Genomic DNA, 21,514 nt, shown 5'->3' on the forward strand with positions numbered 1-21,514 from the left:
GGCTGTTAGCGCCTGTCACCACCTCCCAGTGTGGCTCGTAAATCCGAGCCCGAGCTCCAGCATGCGGTGGCTGAGCAAAGCCCCGGGAGGGTGCGAGCACCCGCGGCGCCCCGCTGGCGCGTCCCCCCAGGGCCCGGCTCCCTGTGCCCCTGCGGCTTGCACACCGCTCTGGTGAATCCCAAAGTGCTGGTTGCCACCTTACGTTAAGAGGAGCACCGTTGAGCGTCCCTTACACCCTCTAAGCCGTCGCTGAATGGTAAGCGCACCTGTCGGAGACGCGAGATGCCCATGGGGCTGCACTTGTAGCTGGATGGCTCGGGCATGTAGCAATCGGCCCGGGCCCAGCAGGCTTGAGCTCCCTTGGCCCGGCAGCACCGCGGTGATGCTGCCAGGTCCTGGGACCATTTGTCCAAGGCCAGCAAACGCCTCCGCTTGGGTAAGAGCTGGAACAAGGCTTGCAAATAGCCTTGATGTTCCCTGAGGTCCTGCTGGCTGCGAGCAGAGAGGCTCGCTGGTGCTGCCCGCAGCGCTGGGTCCATGTCCCCAGGCTGGAGCATGCTTCAGGGGCAGGTTTGGGGTCATTCCTCCAGGACCTGCAGGGTCCTGCCTGCTCAGCCCCGTAGAGCAAGGTTAGCAGTGCTTCAGAATTGCGTGACGTTTAGGGGTTGACCTTGCAGGAAAGCAGCTCTGCAGAGAAGGACCTGGGAGTTCTGGTGGACAACAAGCTCATCATGAGCCAGCAGTGTGCTCTTGTAGCCAAGAAGCCAATGGTATCCCGGGGTGCATTAGAAAATGTTACCAACAGGTCGAGGCAGGTGATCCTGCCCCTCTACTCAGCCCTGGGGAGGCCTCATCTGGAGTACTGTGTCCAGTTCTGGGCTCCCCAGTACAAGAAAGACATGGAACTACTGGAGAGAGTCTAGTGTAGGGCTATGAAGATGATTAGAGGCCTGGAGCATCTCCCATATGAGGAAAGGCTGTGAGAGCTGGGCCTGTTTAGCCTGGAGAAGAGAAGCCTGAGGGGGGATCTTATCAATGTCTACAAATACCTTGAGGGAGGGTGTCAAGGGGATGAGGCTGGATTCTTTTCAGTGCACTGGAACAGGTTGCCCAGAGAGGTTGTGGAGTTTCCTCTGGAGGTATTCAAAACCCGCCTGGACAGGATCCCATGCAACGTGCTGTAGGTGACACTGCTTGAGTAGGGGGTTGGGACTAGATGATCTCCGGAGGTCCCTTCCAACCTCAACCATTCTGTGACAGTGTCATTCTGTAGTTGGCCTCCTGTTGCTTGGGTTCAGGCTTCCAGGTTTCAGATGCTCCTCTGAGATGTTTGCACATCTGCTGCCACAGTGCTGCCTTCCCATCCCTGCTAGATGGTTCTCTGCCCCAAGTTTGGGTTCTCTCAGCTGCTGCCTGACGCTGGAGGGATGTTGCTGGTGCAGGGCTGCCTGCCACCGCGTGCAAGCAAGGCCAGGCCCCTTGCTGTGTCCGGTATGCCGAAAGCTGCAGGCAGAGCCCGGCTGGCATTCCTGCACGCAAGGGCCGCAGCTCCCGGCGCGGCAGCGCAAATCCCTGGAAATGAGAGTCCCTGCGTGGCTCCCACTGCCCCTTCCTGACCTCCTCCACCTCCCTCCCCGGCTTCGCTGGCTGCCGCCCAACACCTCTGCTGTCCCCCGTCACTCCCATCCCTGCTGCTGGTGGGTCCCAGGGGGACGATGAGGCTGCCGGGGGAAGCCAGCAGGTACCGTGGGGCTGCCAGTGACCCGGGGGTGCTGCCTGGGACCAGGCGTGGGGGGGACCAGTGCAGGGCAGTGGGGGCAGGTCATCCTGCTGGCCCTGAGCAGATTGAGCCAAAGCTGGGTGCGTGGATCTGCACGGGATCTCCTGGGTGTCTGTGACAGCTGTGAGCCTCTTGCAGCTGCCATGTTGAGGCCCTGGGCCGTTGGTGTCTATGCTTCTGCTTACTGCTGTCCCCTGTTCCTTCCTGGCCATGGGGACACTTGGAGGTGGCCTTTCTTGGTTGGTTAGTGAGTTATAAACCCAGATGCAAGCCTGGGAGCCCCATCAGGCTGTGCTGGCCCTGCCACTCTCCCATCTTGGTGGGCAGAGCTGGGGCTTGGAGCGACAGCATGTCCCCAGGGAGGGCCTGGCCTCCAGCAGCATGGTGCGGGCCGGGGCTGGACGCCCGATGGAGGGCCCTTGTACCAGATGGGACACGAGGGACCTGGCACTTGGAGAGGATGCAGGGCAGGAGCTGGCAGTGGCTGTGCTATAGGGGGCCAGGCACACAGCAAAGCCGGGGCATATTAAGGGATGCAGCCGGAGGGGTGCAGAGTCAGGAGCTGATACCTTTAATGCCTCGTCCTTCTCTCTCTGCAGACCCCGAGTCCCAGAGGAAGAGAACAGTTCAGAATGTGCTGGACCTTCGGCAGAACCTGGAGGAGACCATGTCCAGCCTGAGGGGCTCCCAGGTATCTCACAGGTGAGGACTGAACTCCGGGACCTTTCCCAGCAGCCCAATCCTCTTGTTCCCCTAAGCCGGTGTTTTTCCTGGGGCAGGAACAGAGTCCAGGGTGGCTGAGGGAAGCAGCCCTGCTCTGGGAGAAGGCTGTCTAGCTGGGAGACACAGCTCACCTTCCCCTGTGGCATGGAGACTCTGCACTTGGATGCTTGGAGAGACACCCCTAAATCAGGCTGTGCAGAACAGTGACTTGTGGCTACCATGGGACCCCTAAAACTGTAGGTAGTGACCTCTGCCCAGTGCATGGGAGAGTTGATGAGGTTGTCCCAGTGCTTTCTGGGGACTGCCTGTTCCCAGGAGAGCACCCCTGGGTGGGAAAGAGGAGCTCTTTGGCCCCATTCCCCCGAGGAAAGACTCCTCCTGAGGGAGGTGAGGGACTGACGGTGCTCAGCGTGAGAGTCTCCGGCCTTGGATACAGCTGGTGCTTCTGGCCCCAGGCGTGATGCCAGTCCTTAGCACAGCACCACACAGCCACCCTTGGGTGCCTTACTGTGGAAGTCATGGACGGGCAGCAGCCCCCAGCCTAGGCTCCCAGAAGGGCTGGGGCCCTGTCTCTGGCAGCGCTCCAGGGCTGACACTGGCTTGTGTGTGTTGGGGCAGTGGGGATGGGACAGGGGCTGTGGCTGGTGGTGGCACTGAAGGGAAGCTATAGGAGATGCTGCTGAATGGTTGAGGATGAAGCTTGTTCTCTGAGTTTGGATGTCCTACCATGAACAACCAGAATTAATGGTATCCCCAGGACCACAGAGTAGTCTCCACCCCCAATCTGTGACTCAGTTTTCCTACTTGTATGTAGAGGTGATAACAGATAACTCCTCAGACAGAGCTGGCCAAATGCCTGGGCAGCCCGTATGGAGAGGCCTGGTACCCCTTGAGGCTGAAGGGCACAGAGCCTGCTGGCAGCGAGTGCTGGAGCAGCGGCTGAGAAGGAGGATCCCCAGCATCCTTCCAGCCCCAGTGATTTGCAGTGGGTGCTTGTGCAGCTGCGCTTTGAAGCCTGGGCTTTGCAGGGAGACTGCGTGGCGTGGTGAGCCCCAAGGCGTGCCAAGGAATGTGTGAACATCCATCTCCTGGTGTTTGTTGCCACCTCGTGGCTTCACTTGATGCCTCTCATTTTTGTATTGAAAGAGGCAAGAATCAGAGGCTTCCTACCCCACTTCACCCACCGCTAATTACAGGCCTCCTCTGCGTCCCCCCTCAGTCAGCTTTGTCCAAGGTGAAGAATCCCAGTCTATTTAGCTCTTCCTCATCCTGAAGCTGTTGTAGTCCTTGCTTGTCCTTGCTGCACTTTCCAGATCGTTTCCAAGCTAGAAGGAGCAGAGCATTCAGGGAACGGGAGAGGCCAGGATTTATACTCGGCTGCCGTGATTTTCACTGAGCTGGCGATTCTGAGAATTATCCATTATAGCTCCACAATCTTGGCGTAAGAGCTGATTCACAGCCTGGCACTGCTCGCGTCGAGTTAGGCTTGCTTTGCATTGCTTTGCATTCATCTGTGTCAAATTTTATCCGCTGCTTTCTCACCGTGTCGCTCAGCTCGACAGTTCCTTTGCAAATCTTCCGTCAGCCCAGATCTTAGGGAAGTAGGGCAAGGATATTAACGGCGATTAAATTAGTGTTGCTGGTGCGTTTTGTCTCCTTACTATCACCTCCTTTCCCTGACGGTTTGTGAATACGTTGCAGAGCTGAGGCCTCGGACAGATCCCTGCCACAGAGAAATCTGACAATTCATAGATGGTGGGAATAGCCCAGTGATGCTTTTACCCCTGCTTTTAAGCAGCTCTTAGCTATGTGAGGATCCTTCCTCTTATTCCATGATCGCTGAGTTTATCTGGAAATTTAATTTGCCTTTGGTGAGGGGACTCCTCAAGTGCCTTCTTGTAGCCTGGATGAGCCTTGTCCATGTGTTCCTCAAGTCCCTCCAAGAGGTCCAGGACATTCATGAGCCTGACTTTCCTTTACCAAAGCCCCATTGGCTCTTCCTCAGCATATTGTAATGATGTGCGTACCCGCTAACTCTGTTCCTTGGGACAGCTTCAACGAGCTTGTCCAATATAGATGTCATCTGTTACCCTCTGGATCTGCCCTGGGTCTCTTCAATCTTGGTGTCCCAGTAGCCTCCTCCAGCTCTGGTGCTGAGGCAGTTGTGACCATGGTGAGAAGTTCACGGTTTCCTTCTTTACCTTTTGCTGAGCTGCTCCTGGCAGCTGTTCCTGTTCTTGTTCTCTAACCTCTTCTGCAAATTAAGGCAGGTTCTCTGAGAAACCTCTTGTAGAGACAAGCTGTAGTTTGGGGACTCCTTGAACTCCTCCATAGTCAATGTAGATGTAGAAAATACCTCTAATTTGTCTATTATAGCTTTATTCCCAGGACACTCCTCTTGTGGTTTGGTTATGTGCTGTTCCTGCAAGTTTGCTGGCAGGCTTCTTGCATCTTTGTGCTTGGAAGAGGATTTATTTTTCTGTTTTATTCCACTCAGAAATTATTCCTCAAACTTTTTTGTTTTCCTTGTTGTGTTCTTCCATCCAGTGGTACTTCCCTACTGCCCCTGATCTTGCAGGCACACGGAGGCAGGGTGGACCAATGGTCCCTCAAACAGTTGGAATCTGCCTTCTTTCCTATTTCCCCATTAGAGTACAACATTGTTTTTTTAAAACATCACCTTACTTCTAACAGCTTGTTTACCCTGCTGTGGAGCAGCACCAGCTTCCTCTGGGGCTTTCTAAAGTCTCATTTGGATACGTGGTTTGCATCAGCTCTGAGCCGCTGGTGGAACATCTTTAAATAGCCTTTGTGCTTCCTACAAAAACTTCACCCTTTTAGCTGTCCCTTTTAGTTCCGTTTTAACAAACTTCCTCGTTTTTATGTAGTTCCCTGCTTTAAATTCAATACTGTAGTCAGGTTTTGGCTTTTGTTGCTCCTGCAGGAATGTCTAATCCAAGTACAGTGTGGTCACAGCTAGGGAATAGCTCATTGATAGTAATGTGAGCCAAATCAAGGGCTGTGGGTTCCTGAGTAGCTGCTCCAAGAAGTAATCATTTTTGGCATCTAAATTTAGTCCTCGCATCACTCCCTGACGTGCTATTTGCCCAAAATACACCCAGAGGGGTGAGGGGAGTATCTCGAGTCCCCGTTCTTGCTGCGCTTCCTGCCCTCGCAGCCTCTTGGCTGGTAGTCATGCATTGTGCCTGCTGCCAGCACCGGGTAACGCTGTCCCCGGGTGTCTCCTCCTGTTTAGACCTGGGATTTCACTCTGCGAGGATTTGATGTTACATGTCGGCCCAGTTATCTGATTCCCTGCTTTGCCCCTAAGCTTGCTTTAATGCACAGCCCCCTCCTCCCTGGCATGACCGCTCAGCGCCACATCCTCTGGGATTAGTGTGCCGCAAACCCAATTAGTTGTGCTCTGGGTCTTGGGGAAACTGAGGCACGGTGCACCAGGCTGCAAAAGCTGGGCTGTTGAAATGCTGGTAGGGAAATGGTAAAGATAGGGAGCATTTCTCCCATGGGATCATCATGGCAGGGTGCAGAGATGGAGCTTGTGGGTCACTCATGTCCCTGCAGACCACTTCTGGGGGGCTCCCCACGGCTCTGTCTTGAGGCTCCGTGGGCCTGAAAATGAGGAGCCAAGCTGGTGAGAAGTCTACCGGAGCGTGGGGGAGTGGAGTCCTCGATCTGCCTTCGATTCCCCCAGATTCAGGGGTTGCAGGGAGGCACAGACACCCGTAGCACCCTGGGTCCCCCGTCTACAGTCCCTGCAGAGTCAAACACCAGTTGACTGGGGTGTGGATAGTTCGGATGTCCCGGTGGTAGGGGAGCCACCCTGGGCCCATTTCCCATCAGACTCGTGCCATGCCTCAGTTTCCCTATTCGTTCGATGGCAGCGGCAGCTGGAGAGGAAGATGAGAGCGGGGTGCAGAGGGCTGGAGGAGGCATCTGGGGCCGTGCTGGTGAGAATTGGTGTGCGGTGCCCCTGGGCACAGCCAGGACCTGCCCGGGTGCTCCTGGTGCCATGGCGGCCCTTCTCTGCTGAGGGCCTGGCAGGATGGTGCTGAGAAGGCCAGAGATGCTTTGGTGGGAGTGTGCAACACACGTGGCTCTGCTGGCAGCGGGCAGGGCAGGAGGGGACCGTCCCCTGCCAGCAGCGAGGGGGCTCGGGACAGACGGCACCCCTCGGTCCACCCTCCTGGCATCCTCCAACCTTGTCCAGATGCTTCAAGAGGGGAAATTCGTTTTTTTGAGTGCTCATAGCCCCTGTTCTTGGCGGGGGGGGGACAAGACCTCTGCTGCCCACCGGGCCCTGCCCTAACGCCCTCTCTCCGCCTTGTCCTCACAGCTCCCTGGAGATGACCTGCTACGACAGCGATGAAGCCAACCCCCGGAGCGTGTCCAGCCTGTCAAACCGCTCATCCCCGCTGTCCTGGCGTTACGGGCAATCCAGCCCACGCCTGCAGGCCGGGGACGCGCCGTCAGTTGGGGGAAGCTGCCGCTCCGAGGGCACCCCCAGCTGGTACATGCACGGCGAGCGGGCGCACTACTCGCACACCATGCCCATGCGCAGCCCCAGCAAGCTGAGCCACATCTCCCGGCTGGAGCTGGTCGAGTCGCTGGACACCGATGACGTGGAGCTCAAGTCAGGCTACATGAGCGACAGCGACTTGATGGGGAAGACCCTGACGGAGGATGATGACATCACCACGGGGTAAGTGCCTGCACCGGGGCTCGTGGCTGGATCGGGCCTTTCCTGGAGCCTTGACCACCTCCCGTTTGGCTGTTTCCAGCTGGCAGTGGAAGGGAGAAGCAGGCTGGATGGAGGACCATGCTGGTCACCACCAATATAGCTGGGTGGATCATGTCTGCCAGGTGCCTGGTGCAGCTGGAGATTTTTCCCCTCCAGTGAAGCAGTATAGCCGTTGCGGTGCTGGTGCTGAGAGAGCCAAGTGGCTCAGAGCTGGCTGGGGCTGTTCTGCCCCTCGCTGCCACCTCCCTGAGTGAGTCCCCAGTCTGGGCCACACTCTCTCCCGCTGTATGGGGAGCGTCAAGCTTGGTTTGGGTGTTTCCAGAGCAGAGGACTGAAAAATGCATATGGTAAGCGGCTGTGGGACATCCAGGCCAGGACCTTGCTGCTGCTTTCAGAAATGCTCTCCCAGTTTATGCCAGGGAGCTGAGCTGCCCTGTCACAGTGGCACAGCAGGGACATCCCTTGTCCAGCTAGGAGATCTGGTGGCACGTGGTGGGACAGACTGCGGGATGGTAAGGTGAAGTCTGAGGACCCCAGTGAGTACAGGGTCCCAAATTGTCTTCGCTGATGGGTGGCACTGCAGTCCGGCTGAGCAGGGTCCCCTGGTTCTGGATCCCCGTCGGCCTCCATCCCTCCACCTGGCAGGGTCGGGACATCTCCTGCTGTGTCATACAAGGTTTTGGGGCTTGTGTTGCTCTGTGTGGGGTGTTCCCTTCACCCCCAATGACTTTAGCCTGGGGAAGACCCCGAACCTCTGCAACACCCTGCTCATGAAGGAGCTCCACAGGGAAGGATGGTGCCTGCAGGAAGGCAGGTCACTCAGCACCCAGCAGGATGCAGGCACCAGGCTAGCAGCATCCAGCCAACTGTTGGCCGGTGCCGAGGAGTGTGAGAGTGAAGAGGACGGGTGGGTGCAACCCAGTGTGACCATCGCCTGCATTTTCTTCCAAAACGCGTCCCTCTCCTGTTGAATTATTGAGGTGCCCCCTGGCTCTGGCTGCGGTCCAGGGCTTTGGCATATTGGAGGTTTCCTGTTTCAGTGCATGAGAAAATAAATAACTCCAGCATTTGATTTGTCCCAGAGCAAGACAGGAGGTATTTGGCCTGCTGACAGTGCTGCTCCAGCTGCAGCCTTCATGCGTGGCCCTCGCTCTGCAGTCCCCAGCGTGCTGCTGCAGGGGCCGGTCGTTGGGACCGGGAATCAGACCAGCGTAAACGTAGCTCCGCTTTCGGACCTGTCTCGTGGGGCTGCCCTGTGGTGGTGCCTTGTGCAAGCTCAGCGTGTCCTCTCCTGGGGACCACGAGCCGTCGCTTGGCAGCAAGAGATGGCGTGTCACCACCTTGTGCCACTGGCCACAGGATGCTGGATCCCAAGTGGGTGTTGCTACAGGTCTGGCTGTCGGGATGAAGGACTCCAATGCTCCCTTTCTCCTGCCTTGGCTCTTCTCTCGGAGCTGCTCTTGCAGGCAGATAACCTTGGCGTGTCCTTGCCTGCAGAGGCAGCGCCAAGAGCAGATGAATCCGAGTGTTGCTTCATCTCCGTAAGCGACTGGCCCAGGCGATGCAGGGGCTCCAGGAGCAAGGGACAGTCCTGGGCGTGGTGCAGCGCCCTGTCTGGGCTCCGGCCCTGCACGCTGCTCCAGGCAGGCTGAATTTTTTCCGAGCCTTGGGAACGAAGCAGCCTCAAGCCCTGCACCTCACCGCCCTCTCGCCCTGGTGCAGGGCGAAGCTTTCCGAGCTGCGCTGCGCTGGCAGCGCCGCGGCCCTGCGCCGTGGTGTCTGATCCTGCACGAAGCCCCATCCGCACCTCCGGAGCGTGGTCCTGAGTGTGCCTTGAGGGGACACCCACTGCCAGCTTGTGCCATCCCTTTGGTAGGCACCAAATCCAGCCCCCGGGTGGGAAGGGGGGGGTCTCTCTGCAGGTTGAGGCTGAGGCTGCAGCAGCGGGACGGGCGAGCAGGGGCATTGCGTCCTCGACAGGGAGCGCTCCCCGAGCGAGCGAGCGCGGGGGTGGCGGCGGCAGCCCCCGGCCCGGCCTCCTCGGCTGGCTCTGACCTAGAAAACCGCCACTGCCCCAGGCCACGTCTCCCCCCCATGCCGCTAATGCACCGGGCAGGAGCATTAGTGCTGCAGATGGGGCCCGTCAACCCCCCGAACCGGGGCCGCAGGGTGGGGGGGCCATGCCTACGCGCCGGCGCGCGCCCAACCTCGTAGGGCAGTAGGTCGGAGCGAGCGGCGGCGTCACCCTCGCTTCGAGAGAGGGGTGTGCGGGGCAGGGGCCGTGCGGCAAGAGCCGCCTGCGAGGACAAGGAGGTAGGTGAGTGGCGGCCGGCGCGCCGGGTGCAGGTGGCAGCGGCGGCGGCGGCCCGTCCTTCGGGGCGACGTGGGGGCAGATCTTGGCGGGGCGCAGGTGCTTTCGGGGGTCCGGGAAGGGGCGGCCGTTGCACTTGGCGGTCCCACATTGCCACTGCGCCGCTTTAACGTGGCCTCGGCGCCCTGGCGCGGGGCACTTGCACCACGGGCGGGGAAACCGGAGCAGCCGTGAGCCGGCAACCTCAGCCTGACAGCTCTGTCCCTCGGCTTCCGCGTGGTGGGCTCGGCTTTGGGTGCCACCGACGAGGTTTTTCGGCTCCAGCACGGGAAGCTCCCTGTTTGCCGCTTTTCTCCTCCCCTGGCTGCTGAAAAGCTCTGGCAGCTCGTGGGCGCCCGGGTGCCGGAGCGCTCATTCGTCGTCCGGCCCCGTTTGCCCGGCTGCTTCCCCAGCAGGGGACCGGGTCCGGCGCTCCACGCGGTTCGCTGCTGACGTCCCTGGAGCCGCATGGCCGGGCTGCGGCGCTGTCTGTCCCTGCCCACGCCGAGAGCTCCGTCCAGGCCCGCCGTGTGGCTTTGGCCGTGCCTCGGTTTCCCTCTGTCCTCCTTGCTGGCCGTTCCCGGGTGCTGGCACAGGAGAGAGATGCTCGAGGTGACGTTTGCCAGCGGCGAAGGGCAGCTGAGCACCGCATCGGGCTTCCTCCATCCCTGAACCCGCGGTGGCGAAGAAGGCAAAGGGAAAGAAGCTGGGAGAAGGGATCGTGTAGCGAAGGCAGCGCTGCTCTGGGCCCAGCCGCCGCCGCCGCCGCTGCCTTGGCTCCTGCTTCCCTAGCAGCTGCTTCAGCTCCGCGCAGCCCGGAGGCTGGAGCAGATGTTTGGCTCAGCTCTCCGCGAGCGAGCGTCGGGGGAGCGGCCGGCTTCCTTCCCCGCTCCGAGCCGGAGGGCTGGCCGCTCCCATCCCTCCTCCGCCCCGCGTTCGGCGCTGCCCGGGGCCGGCGTCGTCGGGAACGGCAGCAGCCGAGCTGGCCGCAGCCGAGCGCGGGGCTCCGGCAACCAGGGCGGGCGTAGGAGCCGCCATTCCGGATAACCATGTGCCACGTTGGGCCGGTTCTCAGCCGGACACCTCCCTCCGGCAGGGGCGGCCGGTGGGCCCGGTCATCGGCCCGGCCGGCCCGGTCGTCGGCCCGGCCACGTTCCCGGCCCGGCAGCCTCGGGACCGCAACAAGTTCAGGGCAGCGGGCCAAGACCTCGCGCCGTTCCCAATGTGGAGCCGTTCCCGTTCCGCGTCGGGCTCCGGCGGAACAGCCGGGGCCACCTGCTCCGGCCGCCACACGCCAGCCCTGATCCCCCCCCGCCCCATCCCACCCCGCCACGGTGGCAAGCTCTCGGCGGAGGGATTTGGGCCCTCTCCGGCCAGGCACGTCTCCGCCGGCAGCTGCTCCATGCGCCGCTGTTTCGGCTGTTCCGAGCCGGAAGGCGGGTTAGCGCCGTGTGGGGGCCGCTGTCCCTGTGCCCTGCGCGCCACGTCCCGAGCACAGGGGCCGCACAGCGGGCGCAGGGTGTGTGGGGTAGACCTGGTGCACAGGGTGACGAGTAGCAACAGGGCTGGTGCACGGTGTAGGGCGTGCGGAGTGATGCATGGTGGGGTTGTCGCGTGGTGTAGGGTGTGCGAGGTGATGTATGGTGGTAGGTTTGGTGCACGGTGCAGGGTGTGCGGGGTGACGCCTGGCGATGGGGTTGGTGCACGGTGTAGGGCGTGCAAGATGCCCCCCCCCCCCCCTCCGGCTGTGCACAGGCTATGTGCGGAGCTGGGGTTGTGCGGCGTGCGCTGCGGGGGGTGCGCACATGCCGGCTGTGCAGTGGTAGTGCCTGCCTTGCACAGGGAGCTCAGGGGTGCCCGTGGACACCGGCCCTGCGGTGTCGGTACGTAGGCAGGGTGTGCGAGCGGGTGTGCGACGTGCCCGGCCAGCTGCACGCGGAGGCGTCCGAGGCCGCGGTGGAGGGAATAAAATGGGAATTTCGCAAGGAGGCTGAGTCACGGCCGGCTCCCCCACCCCGGCGCTGGGCTGGGACTCCTTGACCTCCGCACGCTGCCGCTGCAGCCTGGCCCCTGCGGGGCCCGGAGCAAAGCTGCGCGTGGCACTGTTTCCAAAGCAATCGGAGATCTCCGGACGGACGGGGACCCGCTTCCTCTGGTGTTTCTGCGGACGGAGGGGCGGCGCGGGCGCCGGAGCTCCGCCGCGGCACGGCAGCCGGGTGCGCGGCCCCGGCTCCGCCGCCCGATCTCATCGCAGCAAGCGGCCGGCGAGTATCAGGGACCGCGGTGGCGGCGGCATCGTCCCGCGCTGCCTGGAGAAACCGGAGCCCGCTGCTATCAGAGCCCGCTGTTACCGCCACCGGCAGAGCGGAGCCGGCGGAGCAGGGTCGGGGTGGGCAGCTGGATTTTGGCAGCCCCCTCGACCCGCGGCACCAGGGACCCACCAGGGAGCTCCGGCTTGGCAGCCGGAGCGCTGGACCGACCCTTGGGAAGCGATGCTGTTTCTCCTGTTGGGTGAGCTCAGGCGACTCGGTCCTCACTCCCTGCTTCGGTTTACCCCCCTGTGCAAGGTCTCCGCAGCCCTATGAGCAGATGTGAGGATGGGGGAAGCGGCAGCACCCGGACCCTCTAGGCACAAACTGATTTATGAAGCTAATTGTTTTTCCGCCCCATTAAGCGAACGCGATGGGACGGGAGGAAAGAGCCCGGGCTGGGTCTGGGCTTCTCCTCGCTGAGGACATGCGGGAGCTGGATGCCCACGGCAGGGACCCTTCAGTGCCAGAGACCCGCTGATGTGGGGCAGCACATTTTGGCCCCTAGAGCCCCCATAAGGTCATGGCCCTGTAGGTCCTATACGAGCCCCTATATGTCCTAAGCTGCAATGACCATGGCAAGACAAGAGAAAATGGCCATGGCAGACTAAGGAGGGCTCGTCGTCCATTGTGGGGTGCTCAGGAAGGGACATTTGGGGACACTGGCCTGGGATGATGCAGGGCGCCCCAGGCCACAGTCGCGCTATTAACCCTTTGCCTTCCCGCCCCAGCTCCTGCAGCTCACCGTCGCGGCTGTGCGCTGACCGCCAGCCCCGTGGCCAGGGGGACGCTGCTGCCAGCGGCAGCCTGGCTCCTCGTGCCACCATCCCGCGTCCCCTCGCCCCAGCTGTCCCAGCCGGCAGGGTCGGGCTGGCTTCGGAGGCGGTTGCACACAACGGGGCCCTTAGACAGTGCTTTAATCGGGGAGCAGGTTCGGGAAGGGCCCTGGGGATTTGGGAGCACAAGCCCTGCTGTCTCGCGGGACACGTGCGCTCGGAAACAACGCTTGTGCCAGCAATACCGCCTGGCAAGCAGCTGGGCGCCTTCGCCTCTGTCGGGGCTGAGCCGATTGAAGCGGGGAGACTTTTAACCCTCCACTTGCCAAGGTGGCTGCTGCTGGGAAACCAGCTCAGCGGTGCTGGGCTCCAGCAAGAGGGTCCTCGAAGGGCAGAGCTGCACCCCGTGGAGTCTGTGTCCACAGCGTGAGAGCCTCGGCCCCAGCTGTCCCCTTCCTCCGAGCAGCGAGGGTATGGAAATGCATCTGTCCTGGCCCCCGTCAACAGCAGTGCTGCGCTCTCAAATCCCCCTTCGTCGCCTCTCCCCATGGGGGTTGGGGTGTCTCCAGCCTGGCCGGGAGGTTGAGCCTCTCCGTCCTGGCGGGAAGCAGACAGCTGGGAGCCCGGCAGCCTGCTGCCTTCGGCAGCGGGCCCGAGCAGCGGTGCTGTAACGCAGGCTGGCGAGCGCGTGCGGGGGCACACACGCGCAGCGCCGCGCGCATTGGCACCCCGCCACCCCCAGCATCCCCATCCTCTTCGTGCCTGCACAGGGAAACTGAGGCACAGAGGGCAATCTGGGCAACATTGGTGCAAACGCGCTCTGACTGGACTCAGCCTGGGGGATTTAAAACCAGCACGGGGCAGTCGGGTCCCTGCAGGAGCTGGTGCTGCCAGGGGCCGTATCCGGACCTCCTTTCTGTAGCCTGGGCCATGCCAGGCCCCCCCACAAGAGCCCCACTCGGCCAGAAACCCTCATCCAAGCTCTGCCCCGGGAGCTGGCTCTGGCAGGGCCGGGGTGCGTTGTGGGGGGGGGGGGGGAGTAGCCTGCCAGGAGGAGCAGGCGTCTGTCCGTCTGCCTGTCCGTGTCCCTCAAGTCTGTCTGTTGTGCAAGGCAGGGTGGCGCGGTGCCGGAGGGAGGGTGGAGGGGTGCAGAGCGACCCTTGGCCGGGCCGCGTGCCGTGGGCTCTGGCGCCGCACCCGTCCGGCACGCGCGGAGCAGAGCCGGGCCCTCGTCCCGCCAGCAGAAGAGCTTGGCGCCAACGCCGGGGGCAGGAGGGGTGTCCTTACCGCGGGGTCAGCCCCGGCGAGAAGCTCCCAGGGGCAGGGGCGGGAGCCCGCTGTTCGGATGACCGCATGCATGAGGAGCCTTCCCGGCCCATCCGGGAAAGGCGGCCGCGTTTGGCGAGGAGCAGGCACGGACGCGGGAACTATTGCATTGCTCTTGCTGCTGCCACAGGGACGAGGTGGCTTCGAGGCCTTTCGGCAAAATGCAAGCTAGAGTTTGAAAGAGCCGGCGAGGTTGCCGATGCTTTAAGGAAGTTGCACTGCTGCAAAATCCACGGGAAAGTGGCCCGCGGCTCTCCGAGCGCTCCTGGCCCTTCCCGTTTCCCGGCTTTTGCCAGCCTGGGAGTAGAGGGAGCCAAGCGGGGATGATGCTCATCATCGCGGAGGGAGCCAAGAGGCGTTGCCAAGGCGGAGGGGAAAGCGTTAGGAAGGAATTACTTATTTCCCAGCCCGCAGGGACCCGTTCGGAGGAGCTCACGGCGCTTTGCTGAAGCTGCGATTAACCCTCTCGGCCCTGCCGCCGATGGGATCGCCGCCCGCCCGCCCGGCACCGTCGGCGCACCGCTGCGGCCAGCACCCTGGAGCGCCATGGAGGCTCGGCCAACGCGCTCCCCCTGGTGCTGTGCCCACGAGCATCTCGCTCTGGGGTGCAGCCCCTGCTCTGATGCAAGGGAAAAAGTGACACAACTTGTCTTTTTGGGCCCTAAAACGGACAATCTCAGCGGTCCGGGAAAGCAGAAGCCTTGGGAGCAGCCAGCCCAGGCAGCCCCGCAGCCCAGCCCCGGGCAGGGGGAGAGAGGCAGATCTTTGGGGGTAACCAGGGCCCTGCAGTGGGGCTGGTGCCGGGGCTGTGGGTCAGTGGGCTGGGTTGGGGGGCTTGGGGCAGCAGTGGGATGCGGGGCTGGGCTGGGGGCACTGGATTGGGCCCCCCCCCCGGGGTTGAGGATATGGGGCCGTGGGCTGAGGCTTGGGGGGGAAGGAGGGGGGCTGAGGCGTGGGGCACTGTGGTGAGTTTTAGGGGCACCCGGGCCTGCTGCGGGGCCTGGGCGGCAGTGGGGCACTGGGGCAGGCTGGGGGGCACTGGGCTGTGCTGGGAGGGGAGGAGGGGAAGCACCAGGCTGGGCTGCGGGATGCTGTGGCTTGCTGGGGAGCTGCAGGCCCGGCCAGGGCGCTGGGATGGGGGGCAGCAGGGCCGGATCGTGCGGTGCACTCGTTGGGGGGGGACACGGGGGGACACGGCGTGGGGAAGGGGCGGCGAGGGGCCAAACCCTTTGTCTGCGGCCACGGGCGGGCGCTGTCGCTTTAAGGGCGGCTGGCAGGCGCCGCCGGGGGCGGAGCCTCTGCACCCGGCCCCGCCCCCGCTCCCTCCCGGCCCCGCCCCTCGCTCCCTCCCTCCTGGCCCCGCCCCTCGCTCCCTCCCGGCCCCGCCCCTCGCTCCCTCGCTCCCGGCCCCGCCGCGCCGCGCCGCGCCGCGGGCAGCATGTTGCGGGCCGGGAGGCCGCGCCGCGCCCCGCGCCTCGCCGCCAGGTAGGGCCGGGCCGGGGCGGGCCGGGGGCTGCAGCCGCGCCGGGGCCGCCGCCGCTGCCGCTCGCTAGGCGGGGTGTGGGGGGGGGGAACGCGCCGAGCCGCGCCGCACCGCACCGAGCCGGGCGGGGCCGGGCGCGCCGCGGCTCGGTGAGGGCGCATTGCGGGCGGGCGGCTCCCGGGGCCGGCGCGGCGGCGACGGCGGCGGCCCGGTGCGCGGGGCCCGGCAGACAAAGCCCGGCGCCCCCGGGGAGCCCGGCGCGGGGCGGCGCTTTGTCTCGGCTCCGCCGCGCGGCCGCCGGCCCGGGCCGGGGGCACCGTCGGGTCCGGCGCGGCTCTGCTTCCCCTTCCCTTTCCCTCCGGGCTCGCCGGTGTCCGCGGGCCGGCCGAAGGCGAAGGGCTGAATCGTCGCTGTCGGCCCGACTCCAGCGGAGGGCCCGAAGCGCGGGCAGGAGTCTGGCACGCAGGCGTCGAGCAGCTCCGTGGGGCGCTCCGTCCCTCCTGGGCGCCTTTGTGGCGTGGCACCGCGCCTGGGTGCCGAGCCCGTCCCCGTCCTGAAGGCTCGGCTCCTCTGCAGGACCCGCGTGGGGACTTGGCCTCCGGCATCCCCCCAACCCCGCTGGGGAGCAGTGCCGGGTGGGACTGGAGGCTGCTGCGGGTGAGCCGCTCCTGCTCAGTGGCAGCCGAGATCGTGGACGGCAGCCGGTAGCCCTAAGCGAGGGCACCTTTGGGTGTCTGCGCGCTGCTTCGCGAAGAGACCGGGCTCATGGCGCGCGCCCCACGGGCCGGCATGCCGAGAGCCGGGGCCGTGCGCCGGTCCCTTGCGAGGCGATTGCCTCCGGACTCGGAGCCGTCCTGCGCTCTTGCTGTCGCTCTTGGACGCTCTTCTCTGGGGCGGACATGCCAGTGCGCCCAGCTCCCCAGGATGCCTCTCGATCCCCGCTTTTAACGGCCGGCTTGTGCCGTGCAGTGAGCTGTGCCTTTCTTCCTGCGACGCGGCTCCCAGGGGCTTGCCCTGGGTGCGCGGTGCTTCTTTCTCCCTGTTTGACGTAGGGCTGCTAAGAGGGGGGCCCCATCGCATGCTGATTTATTCCACGATGCTGGCTCTGCTCCGCTGGGGATTCTCTGGACTTGCGGAGCTTGTTGCCGCCCTGTGGGATAAGTTTGGCGCTGGCAGAGGCCTTGGCGTCGGCCCGGTGGGTCTGCCAAACCCAAACTGGTGGGGGACGGAAAGGCCCCGGGCCCTGCTGGATTGCAGCCGTGTGCCTGAGCCAAGTGGCTTCCTGAAGGTCCTGCCTTGCTCCGTGTGGTGCCCAGCACCACTGCAAGAATGCTGCATGGGAGCAGTGGCCTCTGGGTGCTGATGTGCTGAAGGGGGAGAGGAGCTTTTGATTCCTGCTCTGGGATGGGGATTTCTGACCCAGCAAGAAGTCCCCAGGAGCAGGGGCCAGGAACGGGAAGATCTGCGGAGCGGGGCAGCCCCGCGGTGCTTCCCAGGCATGTGGTCGTAACTAAATCCCTTGCTGGGAAGCAGCATGCATGGGGCTGTCCCCAGAGCTGCTGTGGCCACAAAGGCGACCGCGTCCCCTCCTGGGTGGCCTTGCTCCTGGAGGGATTTCCTATGGTGCATGGCCACTGGGCTACCGGCCTTGCAGGGCCGAGAGCGAGTTTGACTGCAGGGAGGGAGCTTTGGAGGTGGCATGGATGCCTGGAGGACCTGTCGCCCAAGAGGGAGCTGGGGCCATGCTGGTGGGTCATGGAGAGTGGGGGTACGCGCTGATCTTGAGTAGCAACTACCCTCCTGGCTGGGCATCGGTGGGCACATAAGGACATAGGCGTGCGTGCGAGCGAGCGGCGGGCTGAGGAACGACGATCCTTGGCACCATTTCGCCACTCCGTGGAGCTGCAGGCACCGTTCGGGGCCTTGGCCAGTATCCAGTGATGAAAAAGCGGATGATACGGGGCTGTTTGGAGGGTCCCGCGGTACCGAGGGTGCACAAGCAGCAAAGGCTGCTGCCCTGCGCTCCTGCTCGCAGCCCGCTTCCCCCTGCGTTTTATGTTGTTTCCAGCTTGGTGTCTCCCGGCACCCGTTAATTCTGGTGAAACTCTTCCCTTGAGAAACGTGGCCTCCTCTTCACCGTAAATCCCCCCTCCCGTGGGGTTCACCTCCTGCTGGAGCGAGCTGCCTTGCGGACGAGGCTGTGCCGTGGCGACCTCCGCCGACATCGGGGCCCTGGGTCGGATAACAGGCATGGGGAGCACTGCCGACCGCATCCCTCCACCTCTGCTCCCCCTCTCCTCCGATGCTGCTTGTCCTTCTCAATGCTTTCCTCCGCCTCGGGGCTTTCTCGGGGGCTGCGCAGGCCTCGCTGAGCTGAAAGGGGCCGTGCTCATCCCGCTGGAAGAAGCTCCGTGCCCATCTATGCTAGCTCGCCCGGAGCACAGGACGGCCCAGCGGGCAGTCGCAGCCTCCCGCGTCCCACCGAGGGGTCCAACCCTCTTGAAGGTCTCCCTAGGCGGGCTGCGTTTGCAGGAGCTGCTCGTCCCCTGGCTGCGGCCAGCGTGCCCCTCTGGGAGCCGGAGGGGTGCCAAAAAATGGGATACTGCTGCGGGCTGGAGAAGGAGCGTAAGTGGCACAGGGTAGGAGCTGCCTGAGGTGGGGTGGAGGCCCTGGGCCGGTGGCCGAGGGAAGGCTCTGGCCAGTCCCTGCCCCTTCTGCGAAACCTCCTGGCCTCCGTGGAAGGAGCTCGGCGGCTGCCCTGTTTATTTGGCCTCTGTGCTAGGAAATGAGCTGTGTGGGAGCTGTCGACCGAGCCTCCGGATCTGCCCTGGGTCCCGCTGCTTGCGGCCTGGAGGCTGCGGGGCTGGCAGTGCCCCTGTCCCGTGGCAGCCAGGCTCCTCGGTGGGATGCGTGAGGCCAACTGGAGCCCTGTGGCAGCATGAGCTGGCCGTTCCCCCAATACTCGGCACCTCTGGGTGCCCTAAATTGAGAGGTTGTGCGTTTGGGTTGGGTTGGATCTTGTGCGCCAGCAAGGCTGGAAAGTTGCAGCAGGTTGGGATGGAGCCAGGGTCGGCTGCCAAGCGTTGGCTCCCTGCCAAGGCCCCGCAGCGGGCGCTAACCAGAGTGGAGGCTTGAGCCCAGGGCTACTGCTCGCGCTGGGCTGGGTCCCTCGGGTGCTGGCGGGTGGCAGGATGTGGCTGTGCTCCCCGGAGAAGGGCCGGCAGAGCCTGTGCCCCCCACTACGGGAAGAGGGTGGGTGAGAGGGTCTCACACTGGTTCTCCCCTTGCAGCTGGGATGAGAGCAGCTCCATCAGCAGTGGCCTCAGTGATGCCTCCGACAACCTCAGCTCTGAGGAGTTCAACGCCAGCTCCTCGCTCAACTCCCTGCCCTCCACCCCCACGGCGTCACGGAGGAACTCGGCCATAGCGGTAGGTGCCTACGTCACCCTATGCGGCCGTGGACCTCGGCACCCTTCATCCCACAGACCCTGGTGGCGCTTTCTCTGTGGGAAGGAGAGGGTGGAGGTTGGAGGGTCACCTACTTTCCCTTCCCATCCTTGCGGTACGGGTGCTGCATGGGGAAACCAAGACACAGCACGGGCCAGGGTGCAGGGATTCAGCAGAACTGGGAGCACCCTGGGGTGTCCGGTGTCTCCCTTTTCCCTGCTGGATGTGGAGCCCTCAGATGCTGGGGTTGGGAGCGTCCCTGACTCCGGTCTGCCCGCAGCTGCGCACGGACTCGGAGAAGCGCTCGCTGGCGGAGAGCGGGCTGAGCTGGTACGGTGAGGCAGAGGACAAGGCCGCCAAGAAGCTGGATTACGACAGCAGCAGCCTCAAGATGGAGCACGGCTCCTCCAAGTGGCGGCGGGAGCCCTCGGAGAGCTGCGAGGAAGCACTGAAGGGCGGTGAGCTGAAGAAGCCTGTTAGCCTGGGCACCCCAGGGTCCCTCAAGAAGGGCAAGACCCCTCCGGTAGCGGTGACCTCCCCCATCACCCACACGGCCCAGAGCACCCTCAAAGTGGCAGGTGAGGCTGGATTTGGGGAAGGTCTCCTCTGACAGGGAGAGGTTTTGGTGTCTTCAAGTGCCTGCCCTGGGCCAACTGGCCATGGGGGTGACCACGGGGACTCCTGGCTGTGCTCAGACCCAAATGAGCTGGAGCAGAAGGTGGTTGGGTTCTCTTTGACATCCTCACGGGCAGGATTGTGGGACCTTGTCACCCTGCAGCTGCTTGCTGCCTTGATGCTCCTGCAGGCCTCAAGACGTTCACCCATCTCACTGAGGCCACGAGCGTCGGGCCCCTTCAGTCACCCCAGGGCATCTCCACAACGTTGGGTGTGTCCATGTGGGCAACCAAACCACACGCGTGACGTGACCTTGCCTTATGTGGGATCAGCCATACCCTTATGGCCCTCTGGCCAAGCTCTACTTCCCCGGGGTTGTGCCTGCCCTGTGGCTGTGTCTGCCCTGTGCTGGACTGGGGGCTGGCCCTGTGCGTCGGGGTCCTGGCCTTGTTCTGCCCCAACACCTGGGGTGGTGGACATCTCTCTTCCTTGCTGCCACATCTCCTCCATCTCCAAAGCTGCTCTCGGATCAGGGCTAGGTTGGACCTTACGTCTCCTCCCTGTCCCTAGGACATTAACCCTTCCTTCCCTGCCCGCCAGGCAAGCCTGAGACCAAAGCCACTGACAAGAGCAAGCTGTCCGTTAAGAACACGGGCCTGCAGCGTTCCTCTTCCGATGCCGGCCGCGATCGTATTGCTGACGCCAAGAAGCCACCCTCGGGCCTCACGCGCCCCTCTGCCTCCAGCTCCTTCGGCTATAAGAAACCGGCTCCCACCACCGGCACTGCCACCGTCATGCAAGCCGGGGGCTCAGCCACCTTGGGCAAGATCCAGAAGAGCTCCGGCATCCCCGTCAAGCCAGTCAGTGGGAGAAAAACGAGCCTGGATGTCTCCAATGCGGCTGAGCCTGGCTTCTTGGCCCCAGGGGCCCGATCCAACATCCAGTATCGGAGCCTGCCCCGGCCAGCCAAGTCGAGCTCCATGAGCGTTACGGGTGGCCGCAGTGCGAACCGTCCTGTCAGCAGCAGCATCGATCCCAGCCTGCTAAGCACCAAGCAGGGCAGCATCTCAGTGTCGCGGCTCAAGGAGCCATCTAAGGTCGGTGCGGGCCGTGGCACGCCGGCCCCCGTGAACCAGACTGACCGTGAGAAGGAGAAGGCCAAGGCCAAGGCTGTGGCACTTGACTCTGAGTGTGTGAACCTGAAGAGCATCGGCTCGCCCGAGAGCACCCCGAAGGCCCAGGCCAACCTCCCGCCGGCGGCCAAGGTGGCTGAGCTGCCCCCCACACCACTCAGGTATGACTGCCCTCTGCCTCTGAGGACAGCGGGTCCTGGCATGGTTGTGCCCGGTGCCTGCATCTTGCTTCCCCCCGATAACACTTTTATTCCCACAGAGCGGCTGCCAAGACCTATGTGAAGCCTCCCTCGCTGGCCAACTTGGACAAGGTCAACTCGAACAGCCTGGACTTGCCCTCCTCCAGCGAGCTGCACCCCCCGCACGCTGCCAAGCTCCAGGACCTGCACCCAGCTGGTGGGCACCTCACGCCTTGCTTCAGTCCCAGTCCTGCCCCCATCCTCAACATCAACTCGGCCAGCTTCTCCCAGGGCCTGGAGCTCATGGGCGGCTTCAGCGTTCCCAAGGAGGGCAGGATGTACCCCAAGCTCTCAGGCCTGCACCGCAGCATGGAGTCCCTGCAGATGCCCATGAGCCTGCCCAGTGCCTTTTCGGGAGGCAGCACCCCTGCCCCTGCCCCTGCTGCTGTCCCCCCTGCCAGCACAGAGGAAGAGGAAGAGGCCAGTGAGCTGGGCTGGAGCGGGAGCCCCCGGCTTGCACATCTGGACAGGTACGGCAGGAGAGAGGGCAGCAGGCTGCCAGGGCACGGTGCTTCTGCAGGCTGAGCTCCCTCCAGCCATCCTGCTGTGGCCTTGGCCCGCCTCGGAGGCTCTC

General features: G+C 63.5%; 1 protein-coding gene across 5 annotated transcripts in view; it reads left to right on the forward strand.

The window, feature by feature from the left end:
- The window catches only part of NAV1 (neuron navigator 1), a 64,037-nt gene that overhangs the window by 27,167 nt on the left and 15,356 nt on the right, over nt 1-21,514 (forward strand). For all 5 annotated transcript variants that reach the window (XM_062595222.1, XM_062595218.1, XM_062595220.1 and 2 more), the window contains 6 exons: nt 2,380-2,482; nt 6,858-7,223; nt 18,797-18,935; nt 19,234-19,531; nt 20,169-20,862; nt 20,961-21,410. In XM_062595222.1, the coding sequence (XP_062451206.1) occupies nt 2,380-2,482; nt 6,858-7,223; nt 18,797-18,935; nt 19,234-19,531; nt 20,169-20,862; nt 20,961-21,410 (2,050 nt within the window). The remainder of the gene's footprint in view (nt 1-2,379; nt 2,483-6,857; nt 7,224-18,796; nt 18,936-19,233; nt 19,532-20,168; nt 20,863-20,960; nt 21,411-21,514) is intronic.

This window comes from Rhea pennata, chromosome 25 (assembly GCF_028389875.1).
Source record: "Rhea pennata isolate bPtePen1 chromosome 25, bPtePen1.pri, whole genome shotgun sequence".
Classification (NCBI taxonomy): Eukaryota; Metazoa; Chordata; class Aves; order Rheiformes; family Rheidae; genus Rhea; species Rhea pennata.